Here is a 24,346-nt window from a genome sequence, read left to right on the forward strand (position 1 = left end):
AGCCATAATCAATCAGGCCCATATTATCAACACGTTCTTGTCCCCCCTATACATTCCTAGTGGCCAGTAGTCCAGGTCAATACAGTGATGAGCTAATTGGAAGGCTTAGCAGCAATCAATGACGGCACCCTATGGTCTACAACTCCTCAGTATCTGCAGGCTTTCTGAAGTTGCTGCAGATAACCGTTGGACGCTTGCACACTATAACTGCCTACAGAGTCTCTTTAAAAAAGTGAGCTGCTCTATGTCTAGGCATTTTTATTTGTAAGAATCCCTTAAAAGCTGTCATTGAAGAATGAAGGTTTGCTACATTACAAATGTATTTTTCCATTACTTTATAGTAGATAGTCTCTCTTAAAAGCATCTGTCATTTTTGAAATATCTTATACTACTATCAGTTCAAACAAGTTATGAATTATTTACTTGTTAGAAATGACTTATTTGAAAGATGTTTCCAAGGTGAAGCACAGCACTGCGTTCCTAAAACATAAAGTATTTACATATCATCACTTATGCCACAAACCAAAAGGAAAAAAAGTGATTTGTTCTCAATTAAGGATAGAAGATGGAGCATGAAAATCAATATTTTATACCCCATAGATAGAACTTTAATGTTATATGGTAAAAATATCACATAGCGGTTCTAGGATTGTTGTCCATCTTCAGTGAAATGTTTCCTTTGCAAAGTGAATGATCCCTATAGTAAGCAATTGAGTGAACCAAATAAAGCTGTACTCAATTTGAAAATGCAAAGAAAATAACTAAAAGGCAAATTTTATTTTAGCAAGACAATTTTTTTTAGCGTGATTGGGTGATTGATGCCGGCATAGCTTTCCCAATTCACTAAGCTATGTAAATATTCACTTTGCAACGTAAACATTAATTCGTTTTGCAAAGGAGGTAAATCGTTAGTGACTTCCATCCAGTCTATCCAAGCCATCCTGGTGAATCTGTACTGGCTTCCATACAGTCTGTCTAGTCTATCCTGGCGAATCTGTACTGGCTTTCATAAAGTCTATCCAGTCTATCCTGGTGAATCTGTACTGGCTTCCATACAGTCTATTCAGTCTATCCTGGTGAATCTGTACTGGCTTCCATACAGTCTATTCAGTCCATCTTAGTGAATGTGTTGGCTTCCATCCAGTCTATTCAGTCTATCCTGGTGAATCTGTGCTGACTTCCATCCAGTCTATCCAGTCTATCCTGGTGATTCTGTTCAGGATTCAATCCAGTCTTGTGCAAGCAAAAACCTGTATTTTTATTATTCTGTGCACATGGTTGGGCATTCTTTACAAAGTGAATTTTCCACTTAGCTGGCGTTTGAAGTAACCTTTTCATTAAACACAAACTCTAGCAAGCAGCCAAACCTATGAAAGAAGTCTATTATTACTGACTTTTACTGCTGGCTGCTCCACCAGAACATTGCTCTGCTTATGATAAACCGTCATGTGAATTCAACAGAGAAAGTGACACTTCTGGTAGTGTGGATCTTCTAGTTCCCTCACAGATCATGCTAACGTTTGTTGTAAACTTTTAAATCACTATTTTATTCGGTAAAACATGGAGCTCAGCAGGAGGAACTTTTGAGTAGTGTGGGATTGAGGAGATTGACACCCCTGGAATGGGTGCTTCGCTGCAGACACAAATTTCTTGTGAAAAGAGTGATGTTCCATTGACATTCTCTTTTCACAAGTATGACTGCTGGAGGTTTATAGTTAATACAAAATCACTTTATTAGATGTTTTCAAATTTTAACCATAAAATGTGAAATCCATGATGTTTTTCCTAAAGCTGTCCAGTGCAATCTTTCCTTTTATACCACTACCAATTGGTGGCTGAAATGCAGCTTTAACAACTTTTTTTCTGGGACTAAATAGAATGTAATGAAAATGGGATTCTGAAGCTGGAGAACCACCTCATAAAAACAGAAGATGTTAAAAGTTATGTTATTGAAATGTCAATAATAAAATATAGCATTGTCAAGTTCCATTAGATTCCCACATGTCTAAGGAACTGATTTATTTCTGTTATCCTGTTTCACCTACTATTAAATTTGATTCACTATGCCTCCAACATCATACATCATCACTCCCTCCTGCAAATTATGTCCTTCCCATAATCTAGACCTAATATAAACAAAGTTTTATAACATCTGGATAGTATTACATTTTATTAATCATTTTGATTGTTATTAGTCCATATATTTTACTTTTAGGAATTCCTGGGTACATTCACCCACACACCTATGACTTCACAGTGAACAATGATTAACTTTTTTGCTAACTACAGAAGTTCCCGTACCTTTCTGCCATAGCTTTTACTTCCTATATCTGGAAATTGTAATGTATATAGAAAGCACCAACTTACTGACCACAGTCCATTTTAAATGCTACAATTTTAGCAGACATAAGGAAGATTTTACATCTCCAAGAATACACAGAGATCAATAAGCTCCTTTGGGTTTCTTTTGCTTTTCCCAGTTGACATTCTTGTACTGGGCTGGGCTGCATATTTAGTGGAGTGTTTAGGGAAGACAGTTATCTTAACCCTATAATCAAACATATGTGTAGTCAGTACAGGCCAATCATGACACATAGACATGAAGGGATGGGAGCGTTAGTCCTAAAATACATCCTTATGTCTGCACTGATATGCCTCAAAATTCTGTAGGCGTTTTGAAATGTAAAATGTTGCTTTGCTGGACACTCTTATTCATATCTCTCTGCACTGGTTCAGAAGAAGGTGCACATTCACATATGTATATACACTCAGCAATGCATGTGCATTCATACAGTACATACATACATACATACATATCACTTAGGTATAAGAGAACTAATTAGTTCATATATATCATTTATAGGGCTTTTTGTCAGTATCCTAAATTCAAAAGCTAATGTTTTTTGTTTTTCTTTGTTCTTTAGAAAATGAAGAGTTTGGCACAAAGGCGCCAATCTGCACCATCTCTTGTAATAAGTAAGGCGCTGAACAAATCAAGAACCATAAACAAGTAAGTTATACATTGTATTTCATGTAAGCATTCGGAAGACTTTACATGTAACAGCTTATTAACCTTGAAAATTACAAGGGAGAAATTGAAAAAGAACAAAAAGTAATTAAAGCTGAAAGTGCAGTTAAAAGCTTTCTGTGTGTGAATGTGACCACAGAGGCTGAATTCATTTTCATTATGCTTTGTAAACCATTGTGTTTGTGTTAGAAAAAAGGAAGAAAAAATGATTGCTGGTAACTTTCCTTAATGGAGTTACTAAACAGGAAGTTAGGTGTTTGTTCAAAACTTCTCACTTTAACAATTGTACACATGGCTGATAGCAGAACTAAGTTTTTTTGTAATTTAGGATAAACAAAGCTTAGGCCCTGTTCATGCTTATGCATGGAGATTTGTCCGTTTATTCCCGGGGGGCCTGTTTTTATTAAAAGTTTTAAGGCCCATTTACTTCTTTGCAGTGTAATAATGTACATATGTTTACCTAAATTCTGTTGAAGCAGCTAATTGAAAATAATGGGCTCCCGTAGCATCCTAATGGCTCTTTTAATGTTAGTGTGTAGGTGCATTGCTTTAATCTGTTGGGGTGCCATTTAAACTTAGTGTAATGCTGGAATATGTTATCTGTGATAGAACACATTGCAGTAATACATGTGTTATTGCAGCATGGAAATGTAAAATGATCTCTAAATTTATCCCCAGGTCCCAATCACAACTTCAAACCTTAGACATGCTCTAAAATACTTTAGACCAGGGGTGTCAAACTCAAATACACAGAGGGCCAAAATTTGAAACTAAGACAAAGTCGCGGGACAAACTTGAAACAGAAATAGCACCTCCACTACAATTCCCTGCGTCTATAAAGCAGTCCAATATGGGGCCACGCATAGGCAGAGAGGCCGCTGGTCTATGAACGTGAGTAATGCCAGGAATTGTAGTAGCGGCACTATTTCAATGCATCGGCGGGCCAGCTGCAATTCATATTTAGGATTCCTTTGGGGGCCAAAAAAAGGATGTTGCGGGCCAGATTGTGACACCCCTGGTTTAGACTATTCACCCATGCACATTTTGGCATTTAAAGCGCATTCTAACAATGAAGCTGGTAACTTTGACTTTATCAAGAGTCAATCCCATAATACAGTCCTATCCCCCTTGTGGTTCATAGCCCTTTCCCGTTTTGCAGTGTGCTGGCCTAGCTCCTTATTCCCTAACCTTACCTCCCTTTTTTTGTAGTTGATGTCTACTCAGGCTGCTACCATTACATCCATGATCTTGGCATTCCTAAGCAGCCTCAGGGCTTTTGGATATGCACACAATAGAAGCTTTTACAGGCTAACAGTATAAAATACAGTAAATGCAAACATAATCCTATGGGGAGATTGTTGTTGAAATAATCCGATGACAGGGTCTCTTTGAATGTTGCTGACACATGACATATTTGCTCCTTGCATCTAGATATTGTGTTTACAACTTTTTCAGTCAACTGTATATGTAGTTCTGGTAAACCCATGGATTACTAAAATATGTATCTTTAAAGTTATTAAAGGGTCTTTATATAGACCAACTGGTAATTTATGCTTACTGGCCCTTAAAAAATATCAACTGTGATAGACAAATTGTCTGCCCAGTACAGCAAAAGGCTCAATCTACAAGCCAAACCGCCATATGTTTGCATGTAATGAGAGCCTGTCTTTGCAATAAGCAGGTTAAATCCTTTAACTGCCCATTTCTAAAGTGCTTAAATACAAGGGAATTTCACCACTTGTATTAGATTTATGCCAAGATAATCACTACAAATGCTGATTCTAAAACAAAGAGTCAGAGAAGAATGGTAATGCATAGTTTCACAGCCAGACGTAAATTCTTGTGGAATTTTGTCCATGTAGCAGCTCTGTTCACTAAAATCAAGGACAGCAAGGTTTTGGGATTAGAATGTTGTCAAAATGTATCAGCGTGCCATTGCTACTTTGTATTCAGTCTGTATCTTTGAATAAATGTTATCATCAGTCTTCTATCATTTCCTTATATGAATGTGATTATAGGATTACTGACTAATCCAAAAAGGAAATAAACAATGGCTTACATTGAAAACAGTGCAGTGTAACATTTTATTTACTGGATATATATAGAGATGTTATCCCAAAATGTTGTAGTCTCTCCTGAAGGGGAACCTGTCACATGCAGGCACCTTGTGATAACCACAAGTGACTTTTCTAATCCTTGGATCAATGTGTGTATAGCAGGGGGCCACATGGATACCAGGCACCCCTCTGCAGGGGAACCTGGCTGGCTCTGATTGTGAGTTTAGTATTTCCTACATTGACTGTCCAAGGTGGTGGTGGGAGGCTTATCTCTATCTCACATGGTTCTTTGTATAGAATGCATCTAAGACTCAGGGATTTGCAGGAGCACAACAAAACAAAACAACGTGAGCGTTACCACCTACATACTATTTTGGTGGTGTTAGTTCTTTACAATTAGATAAGATCAGTGTACAGTACGCCTACCATGCAGCTCATTTAAAGTGTCACCTTTCTTTATAGTTCTGCACACCTATATGTTATGATTTTTTAGATTTTTTACTGATTTTTACCAAATATATATGCCACTTTTCGGCCCTCACTCTCTGGTGCTCTGTGCTGGTAGAGCTGAATACCAGACATAACCCTTATTACCAGTGTCCTTGCACAGATTGTATTGCAGAGAAGCATGTGTGTTCTGAACAGGTCTGTTACTACTTGGGTCTAACCGTGGTGCCTTTTGGACTGCACAGTCACAGTTAAACACTTTGCACAGCTATTGTACCAGGAAAATAAAAAGAACTGAAAAATGGTTATTTCTATGATATTTCATATCTGTTTGTATGACTTTACATTGGTTTTAATGTCAATGAAAAATTCTGCAAATGGCTGTATCTTGTGGCAAATGATTATAATAAACCAATTTAGGTTTTGTTTATGGGAAGAAAGTGAAGATGGAAATTGCCCTGCTTGGGCTACATTTTTTAAATATGGGTCAAAACTTCGGAGGGAGGGAGAGTCCTTTGCTGTTTGCCTCTAGTACAAAACTGTGATACGTGTGATGTACAGTGGTCCAATGTATAATATAAATGATGGTAAAAGTGTCAACCAGCAGGATGTTACTATCACCTAATGCCTCTAATGATTTAATGACAGTGTCTATCTTAGTGGGAATAAAGTTGTCATATTGCCAGCCTGATTAAAGATGTCTGTATTCTTTATCATTATTCCTTTTTTCTTAAAAAAATTAGCTAATGCTATATTCAGGAAATTCATTTCTTCTCTTACTCAAGTTGCATAGCATCTCTGGAGATATAGTGGAGTAAACTTTGAAGATTTTGTGCAGGTGGAAGTGGCAAGACCTACTGATGAACTAGACAACCCTTAACTCTGGTATAGGCAGAATCTTTTGGAACAAGGTTCACAGTGAACAATGATGAACTTTATGCTAAACACAGTAGTTCCCGTACCTTTCTGCCTAAACTTTCACTTCCTAAATCTAGAAATTGTAATAATGTTATGTATATAGAAAGCACCAACTTACTGACCACAGTCTATTTAAATGCTACAATGTTTGCAGACATAAGGAAGATTTTACAAATGCAATTTTGCCCCCAAGCACATTTGAGCTAGCATAGAATCATGGAGGAATAATGCACTAAAGAGTTGATGAGTGTAGACATTTGTATCCTCCTTCATAGCACATAGGAAATATACACAATATTATATATATATATATATATATATATATATATATATATATTCCCCTATGCTTTCTGGACTACAGAGTTCCCCTTCTTTATGCTGTAGACATGAGTGAAAGGTTGCTTTAGAGGAAATGGGCAACACTGAGAACATTGAATTTAGTCCTAAGAGTGTATTATGTTGTCTACTCAAACAGTACATTAGAAACTTACCGGATTTCTGGCAGTTTAACAGGTATTTAATGGATATTTTAAAGGATCAAGCATTGGAAAATGTACTTGTGTGGCAAATATATAAATAATATGTATTTTATTAATATTTCTTTTTGCTCTGACATTCATGGTAAAGAGCAAAAATTATACTGTAATGTATATTTGTATAAATACTATAAAAAAAAGCCCCATAAATTATTCGCAGTTTGAAGACTGTTAAAATTATTGTTATTAAACAGATGGTTTGGCTGATTGACACCCCTTGAATGCAAGAATTGTAGATAAGGTATTTTCACTTACTCCTGTAGTGATGGATTTGCCAAATATAAGTGTTAATACCTGAAGGGCAAAACTTGAGAATTGTCTGGCCAATTCCCATACTTTTTTTTTAAACAGTTTATAGTTTAAACCCAAGAATATATCAATTATTTAAAAAAAAAAGTTTTATGCAGAAGTATTTGAGCTGGGTGGAGATGATATACATTAATGTAGATATTAGAACAATTCAGTTCTATACCAGAAGTAAATATCATGCGATATATATACTGATAATATTGAGACTTAAGACATGTATACATGTATCTGGGCTTCCATTTCTGCATTATTCCTCTCTAACAGCTCCATCTCTTGGCATTTTCTGTCATTTTGAATTTGCTAATAATGTGAACTATTTAACCCTGAAGATGTGGCTTTGTGTTTGTTACATAATGAGTTCTACTGTATGTTTGTCTCATTGAGTGTTTATTATTTGTCAGGCAGAAATAAGAATACATCTGCCAAATAACAAGGGCTCACTATGTGTTCTCATTCCAAGCAGTGTAACAAAATTTCAATAATGCATTGCTACTGAATTTACTCCTTACTTTTACAACATAGACAAACATATGACTCATTATATGCCATGGTGGTTGTTTAATTTTAAAATAAAAAAATATCCCAATTAAAAATTAGAATACTGATTATATTCTGATGTTAGCTGTACTTAAAGAAAATATACTGTAAGACTTTGTACACCTTCTGTATTAATGTGCTTGGAATGTAGTTACGGCTAATTCCACATGTGTGGCAAACCGCAGCAGTTTACCGCATGCTCAACCACTCTCCCAACTGCTCCTATTCATCTGTATAGGAGCTGTTGGGTACCATTGTGTGCACACAATACATGCAGTTATGGTGGATTTCAGTGTAGTGTAAATGGCACCTTATAAAATCTAACTTGTGGAATACATGTAATCAGTTATAATGATATGAACCACTAGGTAACATGGTGCCTCAGTCCTTCTGACATTTTATATTGGTAGCATTCTACAGTCAATATTATCTGTGAGTCTTATACATTTCCACTATTACAAAATTTAGTGGATTATGAAGTTCTTGCCCCAATGTGGTCTAAAATCAATTGAAAATGTACTTGTGACCAAATCTCCTAGGATTTGATTTACCACTTACAAAAAAAGACAACATAAAAATCCTTTTTGAAAGTCTGTAGCCTCCAATACATTGCAGTGTTCATTCTTTTTCTCCAGGGTGGACATCTCTGCCCCTGTTTAGATCGCATGATATATGAGCTTTGACTGTAATTGAATTTATATATGTATATATTTAAAAAATGCATTTTTTTATATATATACTTACATAGATTTGTACCTTTTATTTTATTATTCATCTTTCTATCCTGGCATAATATTATCTTACTCTAACAAAGCTGACATTGCTTCAACAATGCATGTCAGAAGATTTAATTCAAACTGTAGTTATCATCTGTAAATATTTGTAATGGTATAAAGTCTAAATGAATAATAGAAAATGTTAATTGACACTGCTGATATGTTATGCACACTGACTTCCTTTTGAATTGTTTTTGAAAATACCATTTTTCCCTAATAAAATAAATTTTATGATGAAGTAACTAATTGAATTCAGGGTATGCATTTAGAAAGAGGTCCTGTTTGTTATCATATTGGTTGATTGCTGTTGTGTAGCAAGGGATGAAGTTGCTGTTGAAGTGCTGGGTATTCCTTAAATTGGTGTTGTTGGTGGTATCACTGCTGGCTTTGCCCCCACATCTGCTGGGATGAGAGGTAAATGTACAGGATGCCCCCCACCACAATAAAATGTATTCATCTGATTTAAACGTAACAATAAACTGGGCTTTACAAGCCAAGCACGTGTGTGTACCATGTATACCAGGCTCCATTTATAATTGGGCGTGCCGTATCCGTAAATCCCTTCGCACTCGTTCACAGTTTGTTCCCTTCTCCTGTGATGAGGTCTGTATCTGCTCCGTGCAGTATTTATCTGGGGCCATCTCAGCGAGGACGGTTTGGAGAAGTTCTATATGAGTCACAAAGCAGCAGCAATCCATTTACAAGTTCTGATGAAATGACATGGGCCAAATGATTCTCACATGCCATCTGCTTCCTTGTTTTTCCTTAGACGCAAAAGTTCTGGTGTGGGCGCAGGGTGGGTACACTGTGTGCCAGACATTTTCTTCCCCAGCTTATCCTGCTAGACAAGGCTGTCAAGCTGTTGTTATTATGCTGAACTCACAGTAATGATCTGAGAATTACTGTAATGGTAAATTATTCATAGCAATGGTAATTGTAGCAAATTTGCGGATTATACACAACGCAGGGCTAATGTTTGAGAACAACGCTTGTCTAAGCAGTATGTTTTCTATAGTCTCTAATGGCAGGACTGTTTTATCATTTACTAAAGCTAATTAAAAATTTGGTCTCAGTTACTACAGCTGGTGATATGCTAAGTTGCATAATAATTTGTGGTCCCTGAGAGTCAGTGGGAGCCATTCTGCGCCAGGGCCTACCAGCTCTCATAAGAAGAAAACTATTGGATCTTGCTTGTTTCATACCCTGATCTCTATGACTATGGCATATTAAGAGAGGAAGCTGTCACATCAGGTCCTTTTTTTCTATATATTTATTATTTATATTATATTTATTATATGTATTTTTCCCCTCCAAAGGCAGCTGTCTACTTTAAGTAACAGCATGGGTCTGATTTATTAAAGCTTTCCAAGAGGATAGGCGATTGGAAAACTATCATGGGACTATCCTATTAGAACCTAGGAAATTCAGCAAACCTGGAAAGGGTTTCTTAAAAATTATTGGGTATTAATTGGCAGATATTTTCAATCCAGGATTAGATCCATCACAGGTTTGCTGGATCACACAGATTCTCCCATGATAGTCAATCTTCTCCAGTCTTGGAGGGTTTTAATAAATCAGATCCATTGTGTTCTAGTTTTAATGAACTTATGTCATTTATAGTGAATGTGAACAGGTACAGTATAAGGTTTCTGTTTGTCTAGGCATTAAAAATAGGTGCTTCTCCTGTAGGTGAGGTTAACATCATGAGGACACACCTATCAAAGGGTATTTCAGTTTAGGTTTCAGCTCTCTCAAGACATGAATCTTCACCACAGTTATTATCTGTGCTTCTGTTTACCTAAATATCTGACTTGGAGTTGTTTAGCATTGCTCCCTACTGTGTTTCAGTGAAGATTATTTAAAATATTGAAACTAAAGCTTATAATAATAATAATAATAATTTTTATATTTACTATTATTATTTTTAATAATAAACAGGATTTATATAGCGTCAATATAATATACAGCACTATACATTAAATAGGGGTTGCAAATGACAGAAACAGACAGTGACACAAGAGGCTGAGAGGACCCTGCACAGAAGAGCTTACAATCTAGGAGGTGGGGGAAGTAACACACAATAAGAGGTGAGGTATGTAGTGCTGTGAAGTAGTGACAGTTTCAAAAATTGGAAAAAATGGTTTTGAGTTCTCTTTTAAATGAGCAAAAAATAGGAGCAATAGGACGGGAAAGACAATTCCAGAGAGTTCGGGCAGCTCTAGAAAAGTCTTGGAGCCGTACAAGTGATGAGGTTATGAGTGAGGAAGTCAGTAGGTCATTGGAGGAGCAAGGAGAGCGGTTGGGGGAGTATTTTTTTTACCAGGTCAGAAATGTAAGTGTGACAAGAGCTGTGGAGAGATTTGAAGACAAAGTACAGGAGCTTGAATTTGATTCCCAGGTGAAATGGAAGCCAATGTAGAGATCTGCTAAGAGATGCAGCAGAAGAGGAGCGGAGGGAAGGATGGATAAGTCTGGCTGCAGAATTCATAGTAGATTGTAGAGGAGAGAGTTGGGTTAGTGGAATACCAGAGAGGAGGAGGTTACAGTAGTCCAGACGAGAGAAGATAAGAGCGTGTACAAGGAGTTTGGTGGTCTCAGGGGACAGGTAGGGGCGGATTTTGGAGAGGTTGCATAGGTGAAAGTGGCAGGACCAGGGGATGTTCTAAATATGGGGGGATAATGAGAGGGCAGAATCAAAGGTGACACCAAGACAACGTGCCTGAGGGTAGGAATAAAAAACAGTGTTGTAATATGTCAGGGAGAGATTTGGAATTTGGGGGGGGGGGGGGACGATGAGTTCTGTTTTATTCAGGTTGAGTTTCAAAAATCTGTCAGACATCCATGATGAGATGACTGACAGGCAGCATGAGACACCCCTGATACAAGTCAGGGGTGGACAGGTAATAAACCCTTTAAAATAACTTTCAGTTGTTTGGGAACTCTGGGTATAATTAATATATACACAGCTCACAGCACATTAGTGTGATGGCCAGTGGGAAGAATGCACCCCTGCAGATAGACAAAATGATCATTGGGGTCAACTTGACCATTGGGGACTTGAGAGGTCCAAATTGCTCATAAATCAGAACTCTAGAGTTTCACGGAACCTAGGTGAGAAAAACTGCTCTTATATTTAGCGTGAGATATGGCAATGTCACTATTGTGCTCCTGGCTGTTCTCGTTGCTGGAGAGAAAACTGTATTTGAGGACCTAATGACCTAATTTTTTGGGCATGCCACATTGCTGAACTGATCATTCAAATGAAGCAACCCCAGATTGGGGACTTCTTGGGGTCAGGCAGTTATATATATATATATATATATATATATATATATATATGGAACTCTATGCAACTTGTTTTATTAGCTTTTGCTAATTACCTGCAAAACCTTTTTATACATTTATTTTATTTATGTACAAAGGGAATGACAGAAAGGTTGATCAGAGATGACTGACGCAATTAAATCTTCAGATTTTTTCACTGCAGATTAAACAGTGTGAAGTTTCATGCATTCGGGAGAAATTTTGGCAGCTGTAGAGTTCTTGCACAGGTCAGCATGTTTTTTGAAGGGGCTAGAATTTCCTAAATAAATGGTTGTAGTTGTCAGAAGGGAGCTGTAGTCTTCTTGGTAAATACTTTCCCACATACAACACTTCATTCAGGAGGCTGTTGTAAGCAGCACGTTGTAAACCTAGCTTGAAGTAAATGGTTAATGTAAAAGACACAAGGAGGCTTATATCACTGCCCTCTCCCTCTAAACATGCTATTACTATCATTGTTAGAATTACTACCCTGGAACAGATATGCAGGTAAAGATTTCTGATTTTTCTTACCTGCACACGTGCTTTAAGTCAGCGACTCAGAAAGTAATAACTTATACTATAGCCCAATTCTAGGTTGTATTTTAAAATAAATATACTTTTTGCAGGTTTGGTCATTAAAAAAGCAACTCTGTCTGCAATACTATCTCTTGGGTAGTGTACCTTAAAGATTCCCTTCTCCAAGGAACAGCATTGGTCTTCCTAATGGTGCCCAGTACTATTCAGCCTGTTCATTGTGACTGTAGGGTGTTGTGGACCCATGTCACAAAACTTCAATGCGGGTTGTATATTTGCAATGGCAGCTTCCATATTTTTTAGTATTGATAAAGTTCCTTTAGCAACCATTTGTTCCTTGCACTCTGGGGTTCTGTGTATATACACTCAGTAACCAGCAACATTAGAAAAGGCAGCAAAGTTATGTATAAGGAGAAGAATAAAAGAGCAGAATGAAAATGTATTAAGGAATAAAAATGTAATGTTGATTGCCTAGGGTTTTAAGGGTGAACTGTATTATATACACATCTGTCTGTTTCTGCTCTTTATCCAGAGCACTGCAAAATTTTGACTTTCCACTTACAAGCCCTTCACTAACAGTCCATCTTTGCTCATTAATGTGCATGTCATCATACACTTATTTTTATGATTTCTGTGGGTTTATTGTCTGCGTAGTTGTTTATGTGGATAGTTAGACAGCCAGTCATAATGATAACATGATTTCACTTAATTTGACTTGTCTATATTGGCTTACATTCCTGAAAGCTTGTAAAATGGATGTTGGCTAAAACCAGAAAATAATATCTCCCTGCAGCTGGACACTTGTTAGTGGTTCACACCTTGTCAGACTGTATCATAGTGTTCAGTGTCTAGAACATCACACCTAAGTTAGATCTGGCGGAGCGTTCTGAAGAAGGACTTACATTTAGTTGATTGTTTAGGGAAGGTTTTGTCCTTTCAAAGAAATTTTGACCTCCTGATATCTGCTGCTTGCCCTCCACTTTTTATTCTATCGACACGTTAATGTACACACTATGTATTTTTCTACAGAAAGGCAACTCATATATTTATTTTAAGCATTTATCCTTAACCCCTCATTGTGGTTATTGGTTATTAAGCTATTGTGTGTTACTTCCCCCACCTCCTAGACTGTAAGCTCTTTGGGGCAGAGTCCTCTCCTCCCCCTGTGTCACTGGCTGTATTTGCAACCCCTATTTATTTTACACCACTGTATAGTATGTTAGCCCTGTATAAATCTGGTTTATTATTAATAATAATAATAATAATAATAATAAATATTGAAACAAATAAGTTACATACACTGGTAGGTACCAAGGTATATGATTACTGATTCTATCTGTTTTCTGCAGTGTTCCAGTTTATCACAGTTATGGTAATATGATTATTTATAGTGATCAGTGAGGTTTGTTAAATCTGTCTTGATGTTCAACAGCTGAACTGAACTACAAACCTAACTGAAATTTATGGGGACTGAATTATGTTTTTTGGCCATTTTTAGGGCAAATAGGCAAAATACCGTAAAAATAAAAACCATGGAAAGATGGGCACTGCCACTGCTGTGACATATGCACCAATTCAAAGGAAACAAATAAAATTGTTAAAGCTGAATTGACACCAATCAGTTAAATAACAAGCTTGGAGAATGCCTTAAAGCTGTTTGTGATCATTTATATATTTGTAAAAAAAAATGGCTTGGGTTCCTCTAGATATTTGAACTAGATCCTTATCTATTAAAAAATCCAAGTAGACCCTTATCCAGGCAAAACCTTCTCCTTCCTACCTGCAAAGGGTCCTTATTCAAATGTATAGACTTCTTCCACACTCCCAGTGTCTCCAAAATAGGATGAAAGGTGACATTAGTACCCACTTACTCAATCCCACAAAAAGTTAATAAACCAAATTAAACATCTCTAAACAAAACATCTAAATCTAATCTAATCCCTAAACACAAACAAATAATTACAACTTTAAAACAAAGTTTATAAATGACCATAGAAGTAGTTACATCATCATTTACATAATGTAATCAATAACAATTACTATGTCTATTGATGTAATTCACAAAGGTCAGGCAGGGCATTATGGGACCTTGAACATTCAGTTTATATAATTTTAGCATCGGAGGTTATCCCCCAAACTTTAAGCACGTATGATTCTGATCAAACCTCATTAGCCCTGACCCTGAACCCCATCCCTTTATATTTATGTAGGGTTTATTTAACAAGTAGCACCATCAAAGCCATTCTGTTGCTTAAAAAAACAAAACCAAACAAAGTCCAAAATTTATAAAGCAACAGGTAGATGTGTATCAGCTTCGAGACTCTGGCTTATTTTACTAATTTGGACATGTTGAAGTTTTTGCATTTCCCGGTGGCTATATGAGCAGAAGGTAACAGAGAAAGTGTGAGGGACACTGAGAACTCTACATCTACCAATTCCAAGAGGACGCCATCTGAAACACGTTATCATAACACAAACAGATCTCTTTTATGTTTCTTGTTATGTCTGCTGACTTCAGTATATGTGAATGCTATGTTCACTGAATGTATTTTCTTTTATTTGTATAGGGATAGCTGTTTCTCACCTGTCAGTCCTGAATCATGCCCTCTTGTCCAGGCATTCATCTGTCCCAGTCGAAGCTTCATAACACACAGCCACGTTCAGCTGAAGACTGGCTTACAGACCCAGGACCGCCACCTTTTCCTCTTCACTGACATCCTCATTATTGCAAAGTCCAAGTAAGTATAAAGTGTCACATTTTAACCCTAGACATCAACATAATATTATTATTATTTTATTATTAAACAGGATTTATACAGCGCCAACATATTACGCAGCGCTGTACATTAAATAGGGATAACATACCTTTTTGGATGTTCAAAATAAAATACTATCTTAATTGTTGAAACAAAATACTATACCAACAAACAAGTAATATTCACCAGTATCATTGCCTACCCCACCAAGCTTCTTTTAGGGCAGTTGTGCAGAATGGTAAGGATCTTTTAATTCAACAGTTTGGGCAGCGGGACTGATATTATCTGTTTGCTTTACATGAATATCTTGATTACAATTTGTAGATTAACAGTGTCACTTTAAGAATAAGAATTTCCAATTAAATAAGGCTAAAAAGGGAGTGTAGCAATTATACATTTGGCATACATTTTTACCAAATCATTTTTTTGCTGCCCTTCCCTCCTGCATGGAACAAACACAAGTTTGATTAACAAGGTCAAGGTCCTAATTACTTTAACAAAGAAAAATGTATACTGTTGCCTACAGGAATTTTCGTCAAACTTCCAGCCTTGACTATAAAAATGACAGTCAGCGTTTGATTTGTTGCTTTAAGCCAAACTTCCGCTTTTATCTTTTTTTCTCATTTTTTTGCATTAGTCCCAGTTTCCTATTGTTTCACAGTAACCATTGACAAATAAAGAACTAGATCAGATAGTTCTCCATAACTGTTAAATATTACCATGAGTATTAAACAACATACTCTTTTATTTTATCTTAAAAGGAACCATGTTCCTAAAGTACTGTACGTATTACACTGTGTCCTTGAATATCATTGTTGTCGTAGTTTGTTAGGTCATCGCTGTGATTATATGGGGGGATGGAGGTTGGTAATACAATGCTGGCAAGCCAGCTTTCCCTTATTATGTAAGAAAGCTGCATCCAGATCTCTTGTTTTTCAGGAAGTGGATGTGTTTTGTGTAGTTTGTCTTTTCTAATGGGAACAATCAGGAAAAATGAACAATTAAGCTTTGGGTAAAATATTTCCAGTGCTGGCATTATAAAAGCAAAATTAGTGAAAGGAAATGATCATGCTATCAACGAATACTCAGGGTTATTATTGTCAAACAGCCTTTGCCAAACTTTTTTCAGCCATGTACCACTATCATCACTTGTATCAGATGTTGTCTACATAACATCTACAAGCATTGAAGTGAATGTAAAGAAGTATATTAGGAATCAAGTAACCATTGCTCTTAACAAGAATATTGTTTTTAGTTTTTATTTATACTTATCGTTTCTAACTATTCTGTCTTTTTTAAAACCCCAAATGAAATAATTGATAACATAAGTATCAAGTAAACAATATTATACAGACTTTTCTGTTCCTTCTTTCTTCATTTCCTTCATTCTTCCTATTCCATCATAAGATTGCTAAAAAATCATTAAATCCACGTAATCCACGTAGTAAATGCTTCTTGAGTATAGAATCTGGCCCTCTGGCAAATATTACTACACTGCAGAAATGGTTTAATAAAATAAAATACATTAATCCCTTAAGGGGACAAATCTCTTATTTCTGGTCTATTTTGTTCAATAAATGTAACCCTTATAAGACTTCTGGATCTGGCTGGATCCATAGTAAAGATGCGCTTCTCTTTCATACCTCTCAGTTCCCCCCCACCACCTAATTTAGCACCTTCAGCCAACGGATATCAAGTTGCATGCAATCGTTTTGCTATATGAAACTGTGTGACTTTCTAATAGCTCTAATAGCCAGTCTTTTTGTCTGAAGCAGTCTGATTAAAACATTAATTTTCTCTTACTTACTAGAAAGCCCAGCATGGTTTAAATCTGTGTGCAAGATAAATCTGTAATAAACACAAGATTTTATAAAAATAAATTTAATTATAGTTTTCCTTTCAACAGATAATTTTAAAACACATATAGCTACACGCCTAGAGAGCACAATGGGTACAAGATAACAGTAGTACATATATGAGTTGTTATAGCTGACAGTTATGGCTGAAGCATGTGGCATGTTTATGGCCAAGGATATTATGCGACTCTTAGACTTGATCTCTATTTATAAACCTGATATAGTAAACACGACCTTGGGAATTAAAGGAAGTCACTGCGTGTTCTTGTGTTGCACATAATCCTCCCTTCCCCTGACCTGTTAGGTAATCTTTGGAACTAGTCTGAATTTCTGCTCTTTCTATCTGGTCATGTTCTATTTTCTCATTTTCTCTGGTTTTCCCGCAGGCCAGTCAGACCCTGCTGGGTTTATATTCTGCTCTAAAAGAGAATACAAGTGCATACCAGTACACACCCTATTCCCTGGGTGGTAAAGCAGAACTACTAAAACAGATTAGAAGTGAAGATTCATTTTCTTACAAATGATCATTTCTGTATAGCTTACATGACATTGATACAATCAACAGATTGGCTTCACAAAAAAATATAGAAATGAATATAGAATATAAAAATTATTAACTGGTACACATATTTAGACAAATAATTGTTCTTAGTCTTCATTTATTATTGGCTGTATTTTCTACTTACACGTTTTTCTTTTGTTTTTAGATCCCCATCACACTATAAACTGAAGCACCATGTGCGAGTTAGTGAGATGTGGACAGCATCATGCATGGAGGAAGTCTGTGAAGGCAGCACATACCCAGAGAGGTCATTCGTCGTTGGCTGGCCCATTACCAATTGTGTTGCCACATTCAGGTATGTGTGGTTAGGTTGATATTTGATTCATAGAAAGCAGAATGTAATGGCTACAACTAAGAAGAGACTAGGGTGAGCAGTGGAAATAGCTGTCCTTATAAAATGACTTACATGTCACGGTGGGTAGCATGAGCCAGCTTAAAATCTAAGGAATCACAGATGAAATAGCATGTGAATCTTATATGGTAGCTGCACCAGGTACAAGGACACACCTGGAACAGACTGAAGGGAGTATGTCATTTAGCTGGCTGAAAATCCTCTTGAAATCCCTTGGCAAGCGCTGAAAACCAATAGAAAGACAAACATTAGTTTCAGTAATTAAGCCCATATAACAAAGACAAATGGACAGAATGGATATGGAGGCATGGTGTTCTAAATCTTGGTGAACCTTATAGACTTCAGTTGTCTATTGTTTCCACCCCAACAATCCAACCAACAGTTATTCATAAAAGGTTCCTCCAAAGATTGTTTTTCACTTTCATAGTGGGCAAACAAATCTTACATTGTATGATAGGTTGAACAAAGTTGAAAGAGGGTGTTGTAGGAACGCTTTAGTTGTATGCAGACGACCCTATGTAACACCCATATATAATACTAAGCCTCCATGTCAGGGGTAGACTAGGGATTATAAGGTCAGTTTAAAAGGCTAGATGTCTTTCAGACAGTAAATAGGGCTCTGTCTGACTTTCTGCAGCTTCTAATGCACAAAGTTAAAAGCTCAAAGCAAGCAATTTCAGTACAGGAGAGGAATTTGTACAACTATGCAAAAATAAAGGTAAGGCTGAAACACAGCTTTAGTATTAAAATGAACATATTTTCCTAAAGATTACACCGCTGCATATTTTGAAAGGTCAGGAATGTATCCATTCAGAGTGAAGGGTCCACTTTAAAAGGAATGTAAACAACTATAGAACTATTTGATCTATATAACTTTGAACTATAGAACTGATTTGACTATCAGTCTGAGACTGATTATATGACTGTAGTAGAAATAAGTCTTGACATTTTTAATTTACAAAATGGCCTGTGTTATATTCATTTTTAACAAAAATTTTCCTTTAAAGGACTCTTTCTTTACCTAGTACAATACTGCAATGGAAATAGAGCCTTCAATTTGCTTTATATAAATGTCATTTTTTACATACTGGAAGGAATGTGATATACAGTTGTAACTGTCTGAAATAAACTACTGGATTATCATTTCTGTACCTTTAGAAAAATTTACGACTGTTTAATGAAGTGTAACCAATTAGATATTTAAAGAATTCATTTGTGTAAATTTTAGAGACATTTGCGTGTTAATATTCTCCTGATAAACAATATTTTGGCTGCAGCTGCTTGTTGGATGAACTGCAGTGAAAATGAACACTTGTTAAATGACTCACTGGCTGCCGTGCTGTTCAAAGAGAGCCTGGCTCTGTTTAGTAAATTCATTATTATTAATTATAATAATTTTTATTTCTTCACCATGAAGTGAGCCGGGGCATTATTGCTGTCTTTCAAAAAACAATGGGCAAATTCATAAATGCCCACTAAATGTGTTACATTCCTCTTATTTTCATTGTAAAAATTGATTTTGGCCATTGCATTGGAGTTATTATGCACAAATATGATTTCCTCAGACAGGATATGATAATAACTTAAAGTGAAATCCATATCTAAGCTGATAATAATACAGTGTAACTCCCAACAAAATGTGAAACCCTAATAATAAATTCTTCTTTTCTCCCTTATAGTCTATTTTATATGCCATTAAAAGTATTTTATTATAGTAAATCAGTTTAAAAGGTGCAAAAATTTGAGAACTCCCGTGTGTCTAGTGCTCAGTTCTTGTGTTATCTCCCAAGCTTTTTTGTGACTACAGTATGATTAGCCTTTAAATTTTAAAAATTGCTAAGTAGGTGAGTTTAAGTAGTTTGGAAAGAGAAAACTGGGTATCGATGGCAGAGGTCCACAAAAGTGCCATGTGTTGTTAGATGTAAGGCTGGTTTGGGGTTTAGCTTTAATAATAAAAAGAACAGATTTTGTTGCTGTATATTGTGACAGGTCAGGAATGCATCCATATTACCAATTAATGAAGTGTCTACATTAAGAGAGGTGCAAACAACTATGAACCTGATATGTTTTGGTGAAGCCAAGGCTTGACAGGTACTCTTTACAAAATGGTCTGGTGTTTTGGGTAAAATACAAGCTTGCATGTCCAAGTAAATTGGATGGTATTGAAATAAAAAAGTAAAATATCAAGTTATAAAAATGTATATGTATTCTTCAGATCATGAATTTACAGTGATTTGACTATATTGGTGAATCCTGCTCAGTAATACAATTATTCTTCTTTTGAAGAAAATGGATAAAATGGACATTCTACTGACTATTATTTTTATTAAACAGTATTAATATAGCACCAACATATTACACAGCGATGTACATTAAATGATAGACTTACACAAACAGTGACACAGGAGTAGTAGAGGACCCTGCCCCAAGAGCTTAGAGGAGGGGGAAGTAGCACACAATAGGAGAGGGCAATTCACACTGGTAACACTTCCTAGTCTTTTGGATGCCTCTTTGTCCTAAATTTAAGCATTGCAAACTTATCTAAAGTGTCTTCTGATAGGATCAACAGGTATGGTATATATAGAATGTTTTGGGGAAAACTTAAAAAAAAAAAACTATCCCAGCCTTACTGGTATGGGCAGCATACCTCCCAGATGTCATTTTCTTTTCTTGTGTATTTTTTTATATTCCACCTTTTCCTTTTATTTCAGTAGAAATATATACATGTGTACAGATGGACTTACTCTGATTAACAATGTCTCATATTGGCAGGCACTCTTACTTTCTCTGTGACAGCAAGCAAAGTGTAAAGATTTCCCAGTTACTGCCTTTCTGTACAACATAAAATCAAGAAAGGAAAGATAAAATGTAGGCATTGTATACCTGAATGGATAATACCCACTTGGTGGATATATATGGGATGGGTTAGGGAGAGGTTAGGTAATCCTTTATATAGTAATTGCAGTAATGTGACAAATATTAAGAGTAATGATGACTGTACGACTATCATACTTGTTATTATTCCACACCTTGATTGCCTTTTCTTCTATACTTAGATTCTCTGTAGTAAAATAGCCACATATGCTATGTAGATCAAGGTTTTATGACTAAGAGTTCATCCAAAGGGCTGAGTGTGATTATCCACTTGTTCTGTAATAAGGAATCGGGATCCAGTCATACTAAACTCTAGACTTGAATTTGGAGGGTAGTAAACAATCTTGCATCTCTAGTAGCTGTTTACTTTAATAATAACTATAACAATATTAATTTGTATAGAGGACACATGAATACAAATGTAAAGAAATAGAATATGGCATACATTTTATAAGACATGATCTTGTCGTGATTTTACTATATTATGGATTTTTGTAATGAAAGCTTCTCCTGTTAAAAAATAAGAAAGAGATAATTTAACACATTTTAGTTTTCTCACTGATGTCCCTTTTCTGAAGTTCATTTCTTAACTTTCATTTAGCCATGTACCTCCTGGAGCAGATGTAGCTGCTGGGTTTGTGGAGGACTAAATACAGATGGAGACTTCTATGGAAGGGATTGTTCCCTCCTGATTTTTTTTCAGATCATTGTGACTAAGACAAGATTCTACAGCACAGAAAAAATAAATAAGCATAGTAAAAATAAAGGCAACATACCACTAAGTCTACTACATTAAGGACTTTTCTTTAATCCCCATCCAAACAATATTCCCAGTTTTGGATAGGGTGGTATTGTGTTAGATACTCTAGTATAATTTTATTGCAGTCTGTGACCTATGTGTAAGGGACTGAATATAGATGACAATCGTACATTTTACAGTTGTCACTAGACCAGGAAGGAAGGGAACATTGTCATTAGTGGCATCTATTTCAATGATAATTGTCCAGCAACAGGGATTTCTGCTCACTGTGGGGGGATTTCCTTTTACATCCCGCTGCATCTCCAGGACAGAATAAAAGGAAAAATGGGGACAGCAATATAAACTTAACAGAGCGTATATACAGATATACTTATGTCAAACAGGTTGGCAGCTGCAGTAACAGAGGTATATTGCTGTTGGTGTGTTACATTAGGAACTAATTAGGGTAATGAGTATAGAAAAAATGTGTAAAAAAGAAAAGACCTTCAAAAACATGGGGCAACTACCTGACTCCATTCTTCAGCCAGCCTTGTGATTTAGTTCTTCACATATGTCAGACTGTCCTGGTCATCAGTCACATAATTTTATGAGCCCAAGCAAGATATTGGAGTATCTGTATATTTGATTTATTAGCAAAGGGAGAGTGTTTTTTTCCAGAAGGAAGAGAGAGGGCATCAGCTGAGACCATCAGCAGCTTTGCAGGCTTCCCACACCTTCCCACACGCCAGGAATCTTTTACAAAGTTTGTTGCCTTACCATAGAAATTCTAGCTAGTGCATTAAACATACTGACCTGGGTATGCTGTCTGAATCACAAACACTCCTTAAAATCTAGTTAAAGGTGTCTTGTCAAGTTGTTTGAGAAGACCAGAATTAAAGATCATATATCTAAGCCCCATGTCCTGGATGTTGAATTGGTCCAACTGAAGACATCTGTGTAAGTCATAGTAAATAATAGAGACTTTGTTAATGTCCAGAAAGACTTCTACCATTTCCACATTTACTGTATCTTGAATTTGCTGCTTCAAAAAATGTTTCCCAACTTCGACGTCCAGTGTTACGGCTGATTGACTTTTTGCAGCAGGACCTGAGTTATAAGTCTGAAACATTCTCCAAGTCCTCAGCTTTAACACTAGAGTACGGATGTGAATATTGTTATGGAACAGCAGTTTCAAAATAAGTTGACATAATGGGGGTCCAGAAATATGGGCCCTTAAAGTCTTTAATTGTTGGCCTAGTTATTGGAATAATGGGTAATGGCTAACCTCCTTATTGTTTGGATAGTCCTAATCGTTTAGGATGGTGAGCTGGCCTGGTGTTGACTAAAATAGGAGAAAAAGAAAATTACGATAGCATCAGCATATAATGATAGCATATAGCATCATTTTTACATAATATATAAATACATATATCTGCATTTTTAGTCCGTAGTCTATTGTAGACTATAATGACATTCAGACTCAGAGGCTGAATCAGAGGCTAAAATGACCCTGTACAGTTTAAATAGATTTAAAAATAAATGTTACTGTAGAACAATGTTGAAACTGTTTTGCTGTCTTCATGAGTCTTATGACTGGTTCTCCTGCTAAAACACTAAAAGGCAAAGTTTCCCATGTTTCAATCTTCACTGTACAAGAATCACCACATCAAAGAACAAACAGATGGCTACTAAAGTGTATATTTAAGCTCAATTACACTTTTAGAAAGTTAACATAAAGTGCTGTAGCCACGTACACCAATCACTGACCTAACCATCACAATACAATACTGCTAATATGTTTAATTTGCAGTTTCAGCTGAAGATTGATTGCAAAGTACACCTGCTTAGGAACATATGTGACAAAATCCAAATGTTTATCAAGAAGAGTCCGTTCTTGTTGCTGGAAAACTGGCAGGAGTACATTGTTTCCTTAAATAACTCTGCGGAGAGCACTGATCTCCTTCCAGTTATGCTGTGGTTTCAGAGTGTTCTTAAGCAGTAAGGGCTGTATCAGGCTTCCAAATAACAGCAGAAAAAGTGTAATATATATATATATATATATTTTATCAGTACAAAAACTCAACAACATATATTCAAGTTCATTATTAAAAAAAAAGATTATTTAAATGCATAGGTTTAAAAATTCATGTGAAGCCACACTGTCTGTCACCCCTTTCAAAGTATTGTCCCTAAATCTAAACTAAGTTCCAAACTATAGGACAAACATAGCAATGTACAAAATGAGAGCAACCTCACCAGGATACAACCCCTTTTTCTTTATAGATGCCCTAGATCACATAAATCCCCAAATGGGTGCTAGAGACCTCCATATACTTTTTACCCCAAATTCAGCAAAGCAAGAATGGCTGCTGCTATGAACAATTAAAAATTAGCAAAAAAAAAAGGTGACTATACAAATCAGTAAATTATTCCCCACAATAGCATTTTAACATCTCAGATGGACAGAGGTTAATGTTGTATACATTTGCAACCACATCTTCCCTAAGCAATGTTGGGAAATGTCACATGTACTGCTTTTTATGTCAGTTTGCCAATGTGAACCTTTCCTTTCACATGCCTGTTATTTTTTGTATATATATTTGCCTACACTTTATTTTTTTTCATATTAGTAAAAGTAATATTTTGTTTTATGTTTTACTTGTTTTTGTGCCGAAATCCATAGGCCTCTTGTAATACACTGGAGCTACAATTATAGGTCACCCCATACTGGTGAGGTTTGCTATTGTAACCTCTCAGTTCAC

At 36.1% G+C, this 24,346-nt stretch overlaps 1 protein-coding gene across 1 annotated transcript in view; it reads left to right on the forward strand.

Moving 5' to 3' along the window:
• Positions 1 to 24,346, forward strand: part of ARHGAP20 (Rho GTPase activating protein 20) — a 76,259-nt gene that overhangs the window by 16,015 nt on the left and 35,898 nt on the right. Inside the window, exons 2-4 of the mRNA XM_072405273.1 lie at positions 2,925 to 3,010; positions 15,013 to 15,183; positions 17,765 to 17,914. Coding sequence (XP_072261374.1) covers positions 2,925 to 3,010; positions 15,013 to 15,183; positions 17,765 to 17,914 — 407 coding nt within the window. The remainder of the gene's footprint in view (positions 1 to 2,924; positions 3,011 to 15,012; positions 15,184 to 17,764; positions 17,915 to 24,346) is intronic.

Source organism: Pyxicephalus adspersus, chromosome 1, assembly GCF_032062135.1.
Source record: "Pyxicephalus adspersus chromosome 1, UCB_Pads_2.0, whole genome shotgun sequence".
Lineage (NCBI taxonomy): Eukaryota > Metazoa > Chordata > Amphibia > Anura > Pyxicephalidae > Pyxicephalus > Pyxicephalus adspersus.